The following is an 18,258-nucleotide window of genomic DNA, read 5'->3' as shown; positions in this document are numbered from 1 at the left end:
GAACGCGAGGATGACTTTCCCGCCCACAGGGCCTGCGCCGGCCCCGACACCCGAGGGCTCACAGAGCATTCGACCCCCTGAGACAGGACCCCACAGGGCCCTGCACTGGACAGCGGTACTCACTTTACAGCCAAGGAGGTGCCACGGCCGCACGTGACCACGAGACCACCTGCCTATCGCTCGCGGCATCACAGGAGCCGCCAGCCTGAGTGGCCCGGGACGGGGCGGGGCGCGGCGCGGCTCAGAGGCGGCAGCACCCCGTGGCACGGGCCGAGGGGCGCCTCCGGGACGGGGTACGCACCCTAAGTCGACCCGGTCACGGGGTGCTGTGCTCCCTGCGGGTGGACCACACGGATCTGGGAGCCAAGAGATGGCGGTAGCTCTGCCGTGCTTTCCCGTGACCACGGGGGGACTTGAGGTTTCCCGAGCCTCCAGCTCTTGGTCTGTGGGTTTAGAGGTCCTGATTCCCAAAGGGAAAACACCACGTCCCCCAGAAAATACAGCAAGACTCTCATGGAACAGCAAGCTAGGGCCGCCACCTGGTCTGCTTGGCCACCTTGTGCCGGGAAAGGAGTCAGCATCCTGGCGGCGTCACTGACCCAAGCCCCCAGGGCGGGGAGGGCAGCTTGGGCCCCGGGGCAGAGAATACATTTGGGTCCCTGCTGACCCCCTAGGACATCTCTTGGCCTCCCCCAGCCCAATTTGATGGTAACAGGGCAAGGGCAGCAACCTTGGATTGAAAAGGGCCTGGAGCCCACAGCCACAGCCCACAGTAGGAGGGGCTGGGACACCTGGCCAAGTGAGCCGCCCACGCTAGCAGAGGGGCTCGGCATAGAGGAGGGAGGCGACTGGATTCAGCTGCAGCCACCAGACTCGCTGCAGTTCATCCCGCCAGCCTAGCCCAGTGAGGCTCCCTGGGTAAAACTCCAGCGGGAGTTCAGAGGAGCGCTTCTTGCCGAGATAAACTCACTCTACAAAGTAAATGGCTGTAAGCAGGGAAGAGGGCGCTGGAGTGGGTGCCACGGGGTGGGGGGTGTCCCACGCCCCACGCTGCAGGGGGTGCCTGGAGTTGAGTCCCTCCCCAGGAATTTCCCTCAACCAAATAGAGCGGCCCCTGAGGGTCAGCCAGCTCCGGCAACAGAGCCATGCCCCTCTGCCTCAATGCGAGGGGGCCCGAGGGGCCACTGCCACCCCAGAGCTCCCGGTTAGCCTCCCGTCACACCTGCATCACAGCTCAATGTCCCCTCTGTCCAGCCCTGTCCCCCTCGCCCCTCACAGGTGCTGCTCTCCCGGCCACACCCTGAATGCTCCCACACGCAGACCTCCAACTCAGAGGCTGTCTCCTGGGGACCCCCACCTGAAGGCGGGTGGCCAGTCTGTCTCAGGGGCAGCTGCAAGGGAAGATGTAGAATCCGCAGTCCCCATTAGACTCTAGGGCCGCTGGGGAAGCTCGTCAGCTGAGAAGCAGTGCAGGGAGCTGGGGGCGGCTCTCCTGACTGGAGGCCCCCTGCAGGACAGCAGCTAAACAGCTAACTCTGCACCAGGCTGGCCTGGGCCCGAGGCCCAGCTGGGCCACTTATGATCCACGAGCAGTCAAGTCACCGATCTCTGCCTGGGTTTCTCCATCTACAAAGTGAGGCTGTGAACACCGGCCATGGTGGGACTTGGAAATCAAATCAGGTCAGGTGGGTGGGCTCTGTCCCTGCCATATCCCTCAGCCTCCACGAAAGCCGGCCGGCTTCCAGGAGCATCAGAACTGCCCATCTTGACGGCACCCGAGTTCAGTGACGATTCCTCTATATTTCTCGGGGCTGGGGCGCCAAGCGGCGATGACACTAGCCGTGGGGAAACTCCGGCGAGCTGGGCATAACAGGCCGGCCCTCTTGGCCTCTGCTCACACCCCATGCCCTGGCCCGAGACGCCACGAGCATCCTGGGGGTCAGTGTCAGGGTGCCAACAGCAGGAAGGAAGGAGGAAAGGATGGATGACACCAGTGAGAGGCTGGGAAAGCGTGCAGTTGGGTGAGGAAGCTGACAGGTGAGTGAGTGAACAGGTAAATGGGGGACTCGTGAAGGGACTAAAATCTGAGTGAGGGCTGGGATGAGGGAGCGAATCAGTGAATGAGTGCAAGGGTGAGGCATGACGCCCACCCGAGCTGCACGGCGCAGCTCCCCAGAAGCCCCCTGCACGCGCCCGGCCGCCCCGAACCCGCGGCGCACGCACCATGACGTTCAGGCCCTGGTTGGTGGGCCCCTGCGCCACGATGTACTCGATGCCGGTCTCGTACACGTCCATGGGCCGCCGGTACTTGACCACGGTGCCCGCGATGTTGAAGTTCTTGGGGCTGTCCACCTTGAAGTTGCCATTGAAGAAGTAGTAGCCGGCTTCATCGGCGAGAGCTGAGAGGGCACAGCGGCCGGGTCACGTGGGCCGGACCAGCCGGAGGGGGGGGGGGCGGGGGGGGGCGGCACCACGCGCTCGGGGCCTCTGGCCGGCCCGTCCCTGGGACCCTCCCCAAACACCCGAAGACAGGAAACTCCACATCGCGGGGGAGTGGACGCTTTGTCTGCGCAAAGCATGTGGCCCTGGCCAGGGAGACGCGAGTCCTCCTTCTTATCAGCTGAAAATAAACAAGGACTTGTCTAGACAACCGCAGATGGCTGGCCCGGGGCCCGCCTGGTCCCATGGGTCCAGCGGCCCCTAAAGGGGCCGGGGGCTGCGAGGTGAGGAGAAGCATCGGCCCGAGTGGCAGGGTCTAGACACACCCGGGCTGACAGGTGGCAGCCAGGCTGGGGCTGGGCCATCCAGCCTGGCTCTGCTGCAGACTTGCTAGGGGACCCGGGCGAGATGCCCCGCAGCTTCCCACTGACAGGAGGAGGGAACCGCAGTGTCCCTTCAGGGGGCAGTCCTGTCCCAGCAGTCCCACCGGCCCACCCCAAGCTGACCAGTTCCGTACACCCACTGCGAGCGTGACATTCTGCTGCTCGCGCTGGGGACCCGGCTGGCTGTTTGCCTTGTGAGTCCCTTCTCCATGGCGCCTGCCTTCTCTCTGGGGCAGGGACACATGGAACCGACGTCCTCAGAAGGACAGCTGCCCTCAGGGCCTGCCTGGAGCCTGATGATGCCCAGACAGCGGGACCCTGCCTGCAACCCCCAGCAGACGGTCTCCTGCCGGCCCTGAGGGCTGACCAACTGCCCAGAGCCCATGTGACCATCGGGAAGCTGGCTGTCCCTGGGGGCCTCGGGGCCGGAAGGGGGCAGGCTCCATCTCAGGGACAGTGTGTCTTTCGGGGGGTGCCCTTAGAGCCCCTTCCGGGAACTGGCCTGAAGGCCGGGAAGAGTTCAGCTTCCAAAGCTCCCGATGTGAGCGAGGAGCAGGGCGATTAATTTATTATTAGGCAGATAAGCACGCGGGATGCGTCCATCTGTGGGGAAAAGGCCCTCCAGGGAGCAACTGGAAGAGAACGTGGGTGAGGGCGCCAGCTGGGCAGGGGGGACTGCGCGGGCCGGGTCTGCGCACAGGGTTAAGTCCCCGGCCTGCGTCCAGGACCTGTTTCCTGCCGGTGATGACCTTCCTTCCTGCGGCTTTCCCAGTGCTCCCAGGCCGCCTTGGTATTTCCACGCGTCCGTTTCAAGAACCACTGCTTTGCCGCCAGCTCTGGGAACACGGTGTTTCCTGGCCTCACCGCCCTCCCAGAGGGCCACAGAGCAACCGGCCTGGCAGAGGCCTGGCTGCAAGCTCTGGCCGTGGGGCCTGAAGGGCTGGGAGCCCAGGCCAGGTTCAGCCTTGTGGATCTTTAGCAGAGACCCACCCCCCACCTCAGCATCCCCCCAGAAGGGTAGTCTTACCCCGCCAGCCCTGGCCCACGAGAGGCAAGGAGGTGAGCCAGGCGTCTGGGAACAGCCCCCACACAGCGGCTGACCGAAGTCAGCACCTGGCCACCTCCGCCAGAAGGGCCTCCAGCCGCCCCCTGGGGGTGCAGACAGAGCCCTTTGCTCTGCCAGCCTCCAGCCACACGGGGAGCCCCTCCAGAAATTGTCACCAGCACTGGGTCTCACCACCTCAGCCACTGTGCAAGTTACTCCAGAATCCTCAAGTCCAGGACTCCCTGGAAACCAGCTTCCCACCAGGGACCGTCCAGGGGCAAGGACATTAACTCTAGGGCCCCAGACCTGGGCTTGAATCCCACCCCTGCTTCTCATCACCCTGCCTCGGACTGGCCACCTACTTCCTCTCGCTCGGCCTCAGCCTTCCCACCTCCAGAGTCTCACTCCCCGTATCCTGGGGGAGGAGGGGCCGGGGGGGCAGAGAAGCCACCTCCGGCACCTCCAGGTTTCACCTGTACCACACGCTCCGGGGACGGAGGACTCACTCCCTGAGTCACGACCCCCCCGCTGTGGTCAAGCAGCTCCAAGTATAAGGTCTTTCTGCACACGGGGGTGAGGTCGGCTTCCCTGTGACGGCCCCCACCACACACACACACACACACACACACACACACACACACACACACACACACACACGCAGGCCAAGTTTTGGCTTTGGGGTTGTCTTCCTACAAGAAAGGACCCAGGGTCAAGTGTCCCCCGTCCACCAGGACCCATGCATTTCACCTCATGCAAAACTCACAAGCCCCCAGGAGGCCAAGGCCCCACATACACACCCAGGACGTCGGCCGACTTCTTCCGTTCCACAATCTGGATGTCTCGGGCGCCGGCCGGGATGTGGGTCACCAGAGAGTACCCTGGAGGAGATCGGACACCAGTGAGCAGCAGGTCCGGCCGTGGCCACCACCTCTCGACTGGAAAGGCAACTCTGGTCGACGGTCACCACCCTCCTTCACACCGGGTGGGTGAGGGGCACCGTCTAAGGGCAGCCCAGGAACAGCTGCTGCCGAGCCCAGGAGGCAAGTTCAAGGCCTTGCGGAGGCCCCCATGCCGGGGTAGGGCTGACCCTCCGTCCAGGCACGGGCCCAGCTTTACTGGGTTCTGACACACTTTCCTACCAAGGCCACAGTGAGGCCCACCGGTACCAGCCCAGTTCCCCCTGACAGAGAGCATGGGCCCCAGGGACAGTAACTCTGCTGGCGTCAAACAGGCGTGGGTCCGGCCCTGCCACTGTCCCCAGGGGGCCCCTCAGGCCCCAGCTGTGCTCAGGGACGAAGGGCCACTCCAGGCGACGGAGGAGATGCTGTGCGGCCCAGAGCCTGGGCCCAAGGGCATAGTCACTGTTGTTACTTAAAAACCCACGTTGTCACAACATCACACTGATTTTACAGGCTTGCTACATTCACAGATGTGCACGAGGATGCACGAGGCCCCACTCACAGTGTGTCAGTGAAGGCCCCAGTCAGTCAGGTGGGAGACAGCCAGGGAGACCCCCAACAAAGGGACCGAGGGTCTTGAGGGGCAGGGGTATGCGGAAGGGACAGAGCTGCCAGCAGGTGGTGGAGGGTTTTCTGGGGGGAAGAAGGGAGATGCCTAAAAGCCCTAAGAAGGGAAAGCCTTCCGGGAGGAGCTGGTGAGAGGGACTCTGGAATCGGGTTTCCTGAGGCCAAGTCACAGGTTCCCGCCAGAGGAGCATGAGGGCCCGCCTGCCCGGGTGAGCTGCTCCTGCAGACCAGCACTCATGCCATTTCTCTCTCTGCTGCCCCCTTTGCAGCTCCCAGAAGACCCTGAGTTTGTCCCTTGGGCCAGCCAGTGGTGTGCCCGCAAATTCTTATCCCACCCCCGGCCCAAGCTCTCTGGGCGAGAGGGCGGGGGGAGCTGCGATCTGCAGCACTAGCCTGTTTCCGGGGTGCGAGCACTCCCTCCACTGCCACCCGCACGCGGGGCCGGCTCCCAGGTGCCAGCTGCTGTCGCTGGCTGCGGCGTTAGGAGAAGGGACACAGGAGCGCACCTGCTGCCCTTGCATTTCACCGACAGACCCAAGGATTATAGATGCAAAATGACTAGGAAGTGATGTCTTTGTTGAAATAACATTTATTTAAATTTAACCTGAGTTTGAAACCCACCCTTGCTTAGCATCACTCTTGGCTTCAAACCAGCCACCTACTTCTGTCCAATGTGGCTTATATATGTTAATTTTAAAAGCAGCAACCAGTTAATGAGATTCCTCACCGTGGTTACCACGCACGCACCTACCAAGGGACCGTGTGGGTCAGTGGTTGCGACCACAGAACAGGGAGCAGGCTGTCTGGGTTCAAACCCAGCTCCACCTCTTTGGGCTGTGTGACCTTAAACTAGTGTCTTTACCTCTCCGTTTCCACATCTGTGAAATGGCCACAGTGGTAGTCCCTGCCTCAAGGAGATGCTGTGTGGTGGGAGTGAGTTCATCGCGCTACCCCAGCTCCATGCGCAGAAAGCACTGGTGGAGTTAGGTGGGACTGTTGAAGGGTCGGCCCCCGGCCCCTCGCGTTGAGAGTTCCGTGAGGGCACGAACCCTGTGTGTCACGGCCACCTGCAGCCTGCAGCGCCTGGCACACAGCATGTGTTCAGAAAGGTGCACTGCCTGAACGCTGGCTCTGCGTTCCCGGGATCTGGCAGGAGGTCCCACACGCAGGTTTGCAAACAGAAGGCAGGAAACGCGGAATGTCTTTGCCACAGCCCCTCGCCCAGGGGGCCTCTGCGCGGGCCCCGCCCGCTGCTCTGCACTGGCCCTTCGCTAAAGACATCTTTCCTTCCCCTGCCCCTCCTCAGTCCGCACATCCATCCACGGGTCGGGTGTCCAGGCCCTCACGCCAACTCTGAAATTATCCATCCCCTCCACCTGCAGGACACACAGGGTCCCGACAGCCAGGTCCTTGGGTGATCCCTCCAGGTTGGTTCTAGTCCAGACAAACCTTGCCTCACTGGGGACCTTGAGCAGGCAATTCCCACTCTGTGCCTCAGTCTCCCCACCCACTAAGTGGGTTTCAAGCTGCCCTACATTTCCCAGTTTGGAGGCTGTGTTAACCCAGTTTAACCCGCAAGCATTTACTGAGGCCCAGGAACGTATTCAGTTCAACATGGAGTGTTACAAGCGACACCCCTCCAAGAGCACAGTCCCGCCGCCCGCACCCGGGCCGGGCCAGAGCTGGCCGCTCACGTGGGGCCACGCGGGGGCGGCCGTGAAAATGGACAAGCGGCCGCCCGGGGGACGGGGGCCGGCCCTGTATGCAGTCGGCCCAGAGCTGGCGGGAGCCCTCGAAACTTGGGTTGGAGAGCTTAGGCCCCAGAACCCGCCTGCCTGGACTCCAATCTCGTATCAGTGGTGAGGACGGAACGCGTGCCTCAGTTTACACCTTTTAACTGTGGTATTAACATCTCCCTGCAGCTGCACAAAGGTCAAATGTGGTCCCCAAACCATGTGCGGCACCTGGTTTCCAGCAGGTGCTCAACAGAGCTGCTGAGCATTCCAAGCCAAAGGGGGCCTGATGGAGCGGCTGGCCAGCCCGCCGGGGCCGGGGCGAGCGACAGGGGGCCGAGGAGGGGCAGGCCCTGCTCGGCCACTCCGCGGCCAGAAGCAGGGTCCCCCGGCCTGGGCCTGGGCGGTGGGGGGGGGGGGCTCTTACCCAGGTGGGCGTTCCCCTTGCGGTAGTTGCCCGTCACGTGGGTGCAGCTGCTACCGTCGCCCTGGCAGACGCCGCACTTGTCCAGCGTGTGGGTGGAGAAGAGCACCCCGTCACAGCCGATGGGCTGCAGGAAGGGAGGTGGAGAGGCTGCTGGGAGGGCTGGGAGGGCGTCGAGGCCCGGGTCCCGGGGCCGCCACTGCCTGGGTGGGCAAGTGGGCAGCCGGCGCGATGAGACTGGCGGGACTTCTGCTACAATGTTTAACAACCTCACATTTTCCAGACACGCAGACCCCTCGCAGGTCGGCGAGCTTGCAGGACGTGCCGTCACGGGCTGGGACCATAAGCTGCCGCTGGCCGTCCACCGTGGTGCAGTGCAGGTCGCACGGCTTGCTGGAGATGTGCACGTAGTCATCTGTGGGGGAGACAGGGTCTCAGGGGGGCAGGGGGCCCGGAGTCAGGGACTTACCTCCCACCCACTGCAACAGCACGCCTCTCATGGCACCGATGGGGAACTGAGACCTGGAGAATGGAAAGGACTAGCCCAGGGTGTCAGTGGCAGAAACGGACCGAGATGTAGGTGATGGGGTCCAGCCCAGGCCCTGCGAGTTCCAGCCTCTGCCGCCCTGTGAGTGGGAGGCAGTGCCCCTCTGCAGGTCTGAGCCAGCTTGACGGCCCTGGGCTGCCGGAGAGCCCTGCACTTACCCCGTGAGCGAGAGAGGCCGAGCCATTCACACTGTGGCTTGAGCAGCCTGTGGCCTTCAGCGAGGCCCCTCCCTCTGGGCCTCAGTTTCCCTGCCTGCCCACACATCTGACAAGAGCATGCCCTCCCATTGTCTCCAGGAGGCGACCCATCAGACACAGATGCTCGCAGAGTCCCCTGCTGGGTGGCCCAGCGCAACGGTACCGGGATACAGGGGCTTCCACTGGTGCGTCCGCCCGTTGTACACGCGGGAGTCGAAGGAGCTGCACTGCTCCTCGCGGAAGCTCCTCCCGTCCGGCGGACACTCCTGGGAGGCGAGAAGACAGGGAGGGAGGCTCCAGGAGGAACTCGGCCCGACAAAGGCATTTTTGTCCAGGCTGAGCAGGAAGTGGCTGCAGCCGGGACGGCTGTGCCAGGGCCGCGGCCCACGGGGTGGCCTCTCCTCTCTCTCCATCCCACGGGCTCTCCAGGAGGGAAGGAGAGGGGACCACCCCTCCAACGCCCACATGTGCTGGCCCTCCTCGTGCTCTGGGCCGGGCCCTTTCATCTCCCCACCACGCTGGCCTTCTCCCCAGCTGCATGCGGAGGGGCGGAGACATCAGCCTCGGCTGTGCTCACACTGCCTGCCCACTCGCCTGCATCCTTGGGCAGAGGCCCGACTGCAAGTCCGCAGCTGTAGCCACAGTGCCTGCGACACGTGCATTAACTGAATAGGCTTCACAGAAGAGGAGTCCACGGGGCAGAGGGGAGGGGCCCGTGCAGGGGCCCAGCTGGCCATCGGGGGCCGGAAGCCAAACTGGGCGGGTCTCCCTCCAGAGCTTACCTCCAGGAGGGCAGCTGACCCGTGAGGCCGCTCACCTCCCTTTAGCCCCTAACTCCCCCGCCTGTGCAGACAGACAGACATGCAGACATCGGGACACAGGCATACACATTCTCTGTCCCCCGCCCAGAGGTCAGGTTCAGGCTGGCTTTGGCCCCGTTGAGAGGTGCCCAGAGGCCAAGCCAGAGTTGGTGCCTCCTGCCCGGCCCCGGGCACCCCGGTGCAGCACGCCATTAACAGAGAGGACTTGAGTGCTGAGGGCGCTGAGTGCAGGGGCGGCCCCCTGGGGGCTGCAGCTGGCATGGGATATCCTGTAACTTTAGTCTCCCAGTGAGCACCTGGTGCAGGGCAAACCATGAGTACAGGAGGCCACTGCCCAAGACCCCAAACCTTGAGGGGGCGTTTGAGCTCCGCCAGCAGAAGCAGGCACCGGTGCCCACAGCCTGCAGTGAGCACCGCAGATTTGATTTGACGCAGGGAGAGGGTTTCTGAGCCCAGGGGCCCTCACCACTCTTCTCTTCAAGATGTAAGGTGCAGGCCCAGGATGGAGTGTCCGGAGGACCCAGGGCCACCAAGAAGATGCCCGGAGACCTGCCTAAGAAGGCACAGGGCAGGGTGGGGCCTCACCTGCACTCTGCACAGCTGGTACCTCTTGGATGTGCCCGTGCAGGTCCGGTTCCCGGCGCCCGTGACAGACGTCCTCCTGGTGGGAGGACAAGGGTTCTGAGCTAGGGCCAGGAGTGGCCAGCTGCAGCCCCGACCCTGCTCCTGCTCTGGGATGGCTTCTGGGCACCTCCCACCCCTCCCCAGTTCCTCTCACTGAGGCCTCCTTCCTCCCCACTCAGTCCCCCCCGCCGCACTCCACCAGAGCCCTTCTCATGTCACAGGTAACTTGAGGGTGTATCTTAGCCCCTTCCCCGGGGAGCTCTGATCCCCATTATGCCCCCAGCACAGGTCTTAGCGCATAGAATTAGTAATAATATGACAACAGTTACCATGTGCCCGGCCCTGGGCTAAAGAGCACACACACTCTCCCTTGGATCCTCAGAAATGTCAGGTGGGATCTATCTAGCTCGATCTCCATTCCACAGATTAGGAAATTGATGCTCAGAGACCTTAAGTGACTTGCCCAAGGTCACACAGCTAGGAAGTGGCAAAGGCCAGCTTCGAACCCAGGTCTGTCTGATGGTAACCCCGGTACTATATGCTTTCCCTGTGTTTTCAATTCAAGCCTTCAGCAGAGAAGGCCAGGGTGGAGCCCTAGAAATGGTGCCCGCGTTCCCCAGCGTCCTGGAGCAGGAGGGGTCCTGGGGTGCACTTGCCTGGGACCCACAGGAGCCTCTCCCCATGGAGGCCGATGAAAAGACTGACCCGTCCACCTGGCCTGTGCTGCCTTGAACTGGAGACCCCTCCCTGCCTGAGACCCTCACCCATCAGCCGCTGCCCTGGGTGGAAGTCCTGGCTGTCTACCTCCCAGGACTCCCTCTCCTGTCCAGGTGGCCCCACTCTCACGCCAGCCCCGCACCTCTGCTGTAGACAGTGCCGCTCCTGGGACGTCACCCCGGCCCCGCAGCTGCGGGAACATGCTGTCCACTTCGTCCACTCTCCCCACCAGTAGGCGGTGGCATCAGTGCCCGCCTCCAGGCTGTTAGACGTTGGGCTGTTGTCCTGGGTGAGAGGCCCCACGACGGTTAGAAGGAGGCGGAAGCACCTGGCCGGACGGGCCTGCCGTCCTTGGGCCCTGGACAGGAGGACACAGTCCCCTGGGTGGGTTGCTCAAAGCCTGGGCTCAGATCTCGGGGTGGCCTTAGAAGGCCCTCCCGGGGAGTTGTAGGCCCCATCTTGGGATCAGGAAGACCCTGGGAACATGGCGGGGTCCTGAGGCCGGACCTAACCATCCTCTCTTTCCCCCAGCAGCCTGGGGCCTGGCCTGGGTTCTGCAGGACACAACCCACCCTGTCTGCTCACCAGGCCTTCGCTCAGGAAGAAAGCCCTCAGGCTGTGCAGCTCTGGTCCTGCCAAATTGGCAAGGACTCTGGTGGGACCAGAGCCCCCCGCTCAGGGGCTGGTTGGCCTGGCTGTAACACATGCTCCTAGGAGCTGGGGGTGCTCTGGGAAGGTGCTCCAGGACCCCCGGACGTGTGCCCCACACCCGTGAAGCAGCCCTCCATCGTCAGCCCTTCTGGGTGAGGGACCACACTCCCCACTCACCGTGGCCCCAGTGGACGATGCACCCCCAGCCACAAGTGCCACAGCCAGCAGGGACCATGCCCAGCGTGAAGGCCACCATCTGCCATCCATCCTAGGAAGAAAGGCCACTGTCACTGCCGGGCCAGGCCCAGCTCCTCTTCCAGCTGGCCAGGGTCCGCTGTGGGGAAAAGCCATCAGGGCTCAACCAGTGCTGAGGCCTGAGGTTATCTGGGATCGGTTGGTAGTGACTGCGTGGTGGGCCTTGTTGGAAGAGTTCAATGAGTGATTAGGGATGCCTGCCACAGGCTTGAGACAATAGGGTGGTGATATGTGTGCTAAGCCTGTGCCACCTGACCTGAGGGCATCTGGGGACCTGGGCCATGCTTTGCCTCTGAATACCTGAGCTCCCTGGAGAATGCCTGGGGAGAAACCTGTAGGCCAAGGCTGCATCCACTGGACCAAGGAGCTGAGGACTGACTGGTCCATTATTTTGGCCAGGAGACCTGGCCCAAGCAAGAGCACCTTGAGATTTTTATCTACTCAGCACTTGCTGGCCACGTGGGAGAATGACCCTCCCCACCGGCTACCTGGACCTGCGGCCGGGGGTCCATGGATGCCATGGGCTCTGCCAGGCCCTTCCCCTCCCTGGCCACAGCCTCCCCCTGCCCCTGAGGGGACTGGGCCCCCACCACCCACAGAGAAGACGCACAGATGGTGTCCGGGAATGTGGAGTGCAGGCGGCCCAGGGCCACGGAGCTGTCTTCTTCCTAAGAATTCAGCACCCCCAGCCCAAAGCACTACTTGACTTCCCTGCCAGGGGTCAAATCAAGAGGAGATTCCAGCCTCCTGGGCCCTCAGCCCCCTCTTTCTACCCCCAAGAAGGGAGGAACAGGGCCTGCAGTGGCCTCTGTCCAGGGTTTGTCTCAGGTCCTAAGTGTCACTTGCCAGCAGGTTGAAGAAGGGGTTTCAGAAACCACCAGTTCATCCCCCTATAGCCTGGAACCAGAGAGGGAAACCAACTTGCCCAAAGCCACACAGCAAGGTGGCTGACTAAGCCCCAGAACCCATAGCAAACTTGGGGACTAGTCCCCTGCATCCGGCTAATTCTAAGGAAAGAAGGTATGGAAATCCCTCCTTCCCCCGCACCTGCCAGCCCCGAAACCAGCTCCATGTGTGTTCCTCTCTCTCCTCCGTCAAGCCCTCATTTCCTCACAGCTCAAGCACCTGCACATTTTCAGGAGCTACGCCAGTGACACCCTTGTGCCCCAAGAATGTCTCTGCCCAAGGCAAGGCAGCAGTGCAGCCTGGAGTTCGGGGCTGCAGGCCCCGAGCTCTCCAGCACCCCAGCCACCTGCCCGCCGCCTCCCTGTCCTGCTGCCACCCCTCCCCCGCAGGCCTCCATCTGCACCCCCACCAGCCCCCTGCAAGCACAGAGCCCCCTCGGCGGTCCTGTTGGCTAATTGGTGCCCGGGCTCCTGCCTGCAGGCTGAAGACAGGTGCTGAGCCGGCCGCACACTTGGTTTTCATTAAGGCTCCCAGACACCGCTGGCTTCAGGCCAGGCCCGGCTCACGCGGGATCCATCCCTCCCTGGGGTCCAAAAACAGCCACCAGCCAGCGGGAGAGGCTTGCCCTGCAAACAAGGGCTTCAGGCACCCTAGGTTGGGAGCTGAGGGGCCACCCTCACGGTGCTCTGGGGGTCTGGACCCCTCCCCACAAGCCCAGCTCCTGTTACATAACAGCTCCCCTAGGGGGCTGGGGGATGCTCTGCATGCACTCAGGGCTGCCCTGGGAGGGCTGCAGTGGGAGCCAGACGGGGCGAGGTGGCCTACCTGGCCCGGGGGTCAGCAGGTTGTCCTCACGGAGAAAGGGGCCGAGCCGCTGCGGGCAGGCGGCGCCAGGTGCGCGGTGCAGGGGAGGCTCCGCGTGCAGGGAGCTGTGGGCTCTGCTCTCTCCCTTCCTCCTCCTCCCCCTCGCCGCCTCCCTCCTCCACTTCAAAGAGCACCCACAAGAGGGGGTTCCCAGGGAGGCGCGCAGCCCAGTGGCGGCTCTGCGGCGCGGCGGCCTTTATAGCTGTCAGGCAGACAGGGAGGAACTCACACTTCCCACCAGGCTGCTCCCCCCGCCCGCCGCGGCCGGCCTGGCGCACACTTTAACCCGCTCCGCGCCTCTGGAGCCCGGCCAGGCCAGCCCAGCTGCCTGCTGACTGCTGCCGCGGCAGCGAGCGGGGAGGCCGCCTTCCCGGGTCCAGAACTCAGGACTGCGCGTCAGGGTGTCCAGACGAAGTGGCCTCTGGCCCACGGTCACAGGGGAGTTCAGTGATGGCCAAGCCGAGCCCCAGGCTTGGTACGCTGGATTTCTGCTTCTGGGGGACAGCCGAGTCTCTGACACTCCCCAGATTGGAGTGTGGGGTGAATGAGGCATCCACTCTGATAGCTCCGTTTTACAGATAGGAAGACTGAGGTCCAGAAGGGAGATCATGCTCCGAGGTCAGCCAGCCAGCCTTGGAAAGCTTCTCCTGAGAAGCAGAAGCCCAAGCAGGCGGACGGACTGAGGCAGACTCAGCAAGGGCTCAGCCGAGGGCTCCACGGAAGGGAGAACAGCACACACGGCCCGCTGACCAGACAGCCAGGACGGCCAGAGCCCGCGGGAGGAGGCGCGCGGAGCCCTGCCGCTGCTCAGCACCGGCCTGGCAGCGCACAGCAGCCTGGCCGGGCCGGGGCCAGCCGGGCAGCCCCTGGCAGGCCGGCGCAGGGCTCCGGGCCTGTGTTCCTGCTGAGTCAGAGCCCGGAGCGGAGCACGGAGCAAACAGCACAAACTCCAGCCCCCGGGAACCCAAGCCGACCCCCAACTTTGCGAGCTGCACCGGGAGCTAGGGAAGGCACCGCCCCCACACTCCGGGCTCCCCGGAACCCACCCTCCTGGGACGCAGAGATACCTCCAAATGGTGAGGATGGAAGGGGGCCAGACTGAGCCATTTTGTCCATCCCCCTGCCTCTGCGCCCTGGAGGTCGAAGGCTCACAGTGGCTCCTGGAAAGCCCTCCCCCTCCCTGCACCCTCCCTGCCGGAAGGAACTGTGGTGAGCTCCTTGGGCAGCTGCGAATTGTTCCACCCCTGGGAAAATTCTGCCACGGACAGGAGTGGTCGGGGAGGAGAGCAACCAGCAGCGACACTAAAACCAACCACGCCCGCTGCCCTGCACCGAGTTCCTCCTCTGTGCCAGGAGCTGTGAGCTCAGCATCTTTGCCATCCCCATTTTACAGACAGAGGAACTGAGGCTCTGAGACGGCTGAGTGATGCCCAAGGTCACCCACCTGGTAAGCGGCACATCAGGGACCCCGGCGCCCTCACGGATCACATCTTCTCAATCTGGAGGCCTCTTACAGCATGTTCGCCCACCCCAGAACCCTCCGGGGGGCAGGTCTTATCCGTCTCATTTTCCTCCTGGGGCCCCTGGGATGCTTAGCGGAACCAAGACTCGAACCCAGGTCCGTGCTGCCCCCTGGGGTCGGTGTGCTGAAGCACAGACACGGTGGAGCCTGTCACGCAGCACTGGTGCATGCGCGTGTGCGCGCACACACACGCACGTGCACACATACAAACACAGGCGCGCACACACACACACACACACACACTCACCGACCCCCTCACAGACACACTACTAATCGCTCTCACTCTGGGACCTCTGCCACCAGCCGAGTGTCAGGGCTCTGCATCCCTTGGCACAGTCCTGAGCTCTCCCGGCATCGCTGGCTCCACATCCAGCCAGCGCCAGGGTGACTAACGGTTTCCCTTGGGAGGGACCCTGCAGCCGGCCGACACAAACATCCCAGCTCCTGCTCTCAGTTCAGCAGGACAGTGTCTTGAAGGCCACCCCTGGCCCTGACACCTCCAGCAGGTGTCTGACCTGGGTCTGCCACACGTCCACCCAACCTACCTGCTACTGTCAGGAGCCAGCTGGGGCTCCCCGACCCGGAGGGACACCAGTGGGGCCCCAAACTCCAGACCCACAGGGAGCTGTGACCAACACTGGGTCCATTGGTGGCCTGGAGGTTTTGGAGGGAGACATCAAGGGTCAGGGGAGGCCTCTGGGGCCCCTGAAGACCCCCGGAATCCGGCAGGGGCAGGCGGGGTGGCCGTGAAGAGTCCAGCACAGGCAGGAAGTGCCTCTGAAGGCCTCGTCGTGGGCCGAGCGTGGGGCCGCTGTCAGCTCTGGTGAGCTGCTCGGGGTGGGCCTCCTGGCGGGGACTTAGGCGCCCTCGGGCCACACTCACAGGGTCACGGCCAGGCCTGGAAGGCAGTACCCAGAGTGTCTGAGGAGCCCCCAGCCGGCTGCACAGTGAGTAACCAGAGCAGCAGCCCAGGCCTGCTCAGAAGAGGCCGTGCTCGGGGTTCATGCTCGGCCGTCGCCGTCTTGAAGGTTTAATCGTGTTTGCTTAGAATCTGTGTTCTAGGAGTGATGTCAGATGGGGCGGTGGAGGCTGCCTGGGGGCTTGGCGCTCCCGCCGGAGCACCTCCCACCCCCTGCACCTGTCAGGACTGCCCTCTGCCCCCAGGTCACTGCGTGACCTCCCCCTGCCTGAAGGAGCACAGTGTTAACAGCAAATAAGAACACCCCACTGTTCAGGAGAGGCCCTGAGGGGAGACAGCTTCGTCCCGCCTCATGAGCAAGGGGCTCCCCACTTCGCACTGAGCCCCACGGGTCACCCAGCAGCCCTCGGAACTGCTGCCCCCAGCCCCAAAGATGCCCCAGGGGGCCTGGAGAGTCAGTGAAAGAAACGGCTCAGGGCCCCCGTCTGGGTTCCTGCTCCCCGTTCTCTGGAGCGCTTCCTTCCCACCCATCTGGACGCTTGGTCCTCCAGATGACCTTCAGAAGCCACCTCCTCCAGGAAGCCCACCAGGCGGTCAACGCTTTGCTTTGGCTTCTCGCACTGGGCAGGATCTCCCCCGGACTGCGTCTGGGACCCCACAGAATGGGGCTGCTCCTGGTTCACACTGTACCCTCGGCGCCTGCCACAGCCCAGCACGTAGAAGACGCTCGACACACGAGAGGGTGGATTTGTCTGGCGGCTCCTTGTCCTCTGGGGTGAGGGTGAGATGTCCCCTCCACTCCGTGTGACCCTGGCTGGGGACGCTGCCGACACTTGTTTCTTCAGAAGGAGACTGTCTTTCCACCAGAGCTTTCCGGATGTCTGAGGAGGAGCTAAGAAGCAGCAAAATGGGCACATTTCTGCGGGCGGGCGGGGAGAGGCATAGGAAACAAAGGGGAGAAGCCAGCCTGGGGACAGGACAGACCGAGGCAGGAGGGGGGGCAGTGGGCCGGGGTTGACCGGCTTGGGGGTCCCAGTGGCTGGACAGTCATGCTGGGAGATGGGCCCTTCCTGTGCAGCCATGGGTCCAGAACGGAGCTCAGAAGGGCGGGGACTGGCCAGAGCCCATGTGAGGGGGGTCCTCACCCCGGCACCCAGAGGCCAGCCAGCACGAAACACCTCTACCCTGTACCAGCCCCGATGTCTCACTGCCCACCCAGAGCTGCGGGCATCCGGGCACCTTCTGACAGCAGACCTCTTGCCCCTAACAGGGACTGAGCCACCAAAGGACCACGTGGCCAGTTCGGAGGGGGCTGGCCAGGACTGGAGGAGAGCCGGTTCCGGGAGAGGTCCAGCAGCCAATCTCTCCTCGTGCGCTCCCCGCCCAGCCCAGCGCAGACACCAGCTCTGGGCCTGGACTGGCTGCTCGGTAAGAACCTCCCCCACAGACTGCTGGGGGTCAGTGTGCCGGAGGCTGGACCTCAAAACAGAGGGCCCCGCCTTCCCCAGCTCTGCATGTCCTACAAGGCCGAGGCTTGGAGTTCAAATGGGGGGCCTCGGGGTGTTTAGGCCTCCTCACTCTCAAAATCCACAAGAAAGAAGCTCCTTTGTCCCCAAATCTGGAGCAAGGATGGGGCCATGAGAAGCCCTGGCGTGGCTGGGAAGTGAGCTTCCTGCTGGGGAGCCAGGGACAGACGGCCGCTGGGCGAGGGGCAGCGGCGCTGGCAGAAGCCGCGTCCGTGTGGGCCCCTGGATGCACTTCACAGCCTGCCCAGGCCTCAGGCCGAGCCCGGCTGGACAGGAGTCAGGTCCTGCAGGGACAGCAGAGATCGGTGCCTTCCCAGCAGCCTTTCCGCTGCCGCAGGGCCTGTCCCTAAGGAAGGCCAGGTGGCCAGGACCTCCACCCCGTCTCCCCTCCTCGCAGAGGCAGTTCAGTCAATTGTGGCCGCTCCCAGCCCTGGGTCCCTCGGGCAGCCATTTCTCCGTGAGTGGACAGCGAGGCCGCCTTTCAGAGAAGCATTCGCCTGAAGTGCCCCGTGTTTGTTCCTTGCTGCTTAGCAGACACCCAGCACTTCCTAAACCAGTGCCTCTCCGAGCTCCGCACACTCAACTGTGCTCACAGTGACCTTATGAGACAGAGGCAGGGTGCCCCATTTGGCAGATGAAGGAACTGAGGCTCACGGGGGCAAAGGGCACACCAAGGCCCCAGAGCTCAGGGGAGGCGGAGCTCTCGCCCGGCTCACCTGGCAGGTATTTGGGAGCCAAGGTAACTCGAGTGGCTAAGTGTCAGCCGTTAGCTGAAGACGACACAACTGCTGTCACAACCCCCACTGCCAAGGCCCCAGATGGCGCTCCAGCCTGGGGACCCCAAGGAAGGCGTCAGGAGTGTCAGTTCCCAGAGCCCCTCCCACCAGCTGCAGGGCCACCTCAGAGGATCCCTAGACAGAGAGCCAGCCTGCAAGGGCTGATGTGCTCCGGGGTGACCTGGAGCTGTGGGCCGCGTGTTCAGAATTTGGAGGATGCAAATGCAGCAGCCGGCCCTGCTATCCTGGGCCGGGCGGAGCAGACAGACAGCTGTCCGGGAGGCGGGAGCAGTGTGGCATTCCAGGCATTTCAGCACCTCTATAAAACCGGCCTGCCCCACGGTCGAGGGGGGCGAGGGAAGGGGAGGGTGGCGGGCCGGCTC

General features: G+C 63.5%; 1 protein-coding gene across 1 annotated transcript in view; it reads right to left on the bottom strand.

The window, feature by feature from the left end:
• The window catches only part of ADAMTSL2 (ADAMTS like 2), a 35,643-nt gene extending 21,453 nt beyond the window's left edge, over positions 1-14,190 (bottom strand). The window contains 9 exon segments of the mRNA XM_032478848.1: positions 2,224-2,399; positions 4,665-4,745; positions 7,554-7,677; positions 7,820-7,965; positions 8,458-8,560; positions 9,701-9,776; positions 10,599-10,741; positions 11,285-11,375; positions 13,094-14,190. Coding sequence (XP_032334739.1) covers positions 2,224-2,399; positions 4,665-4,745; positions 7,554-7,677; positions 7,820-7,965; positions 8,458-8,560; positions 9,701-9,776; positions 10,599-10,741; positions 11,285-11,374 — 939 coding nt within the window. The 5' untranslated portion in view covers position 11,375; positions 13,094-14,190.
• Between the last annotated feature and the right edge of the window lie 4,068 nt (positions 14,191-18,258).

This window comes from Camelus ferus, chromosome 4 (assembly GCF_009834535.1).
Source record: "Camelus ferus isolate YT-003-E chromosome 4, BCGSAC_Cfer_1.0, whole genome shotgun sequence".
NCBI classification, from domain to species: Eukaryota; Metazoa; Chordata; class Mammalia; order Artiodactyla; family Camelidae; genus Camelus; species Camelus ferus.
The sequence above is the reverse complement of the archived record's forward strand: the minus strand, read 5'-3'. Positions and strand labels throughout refer to the sequence as shown.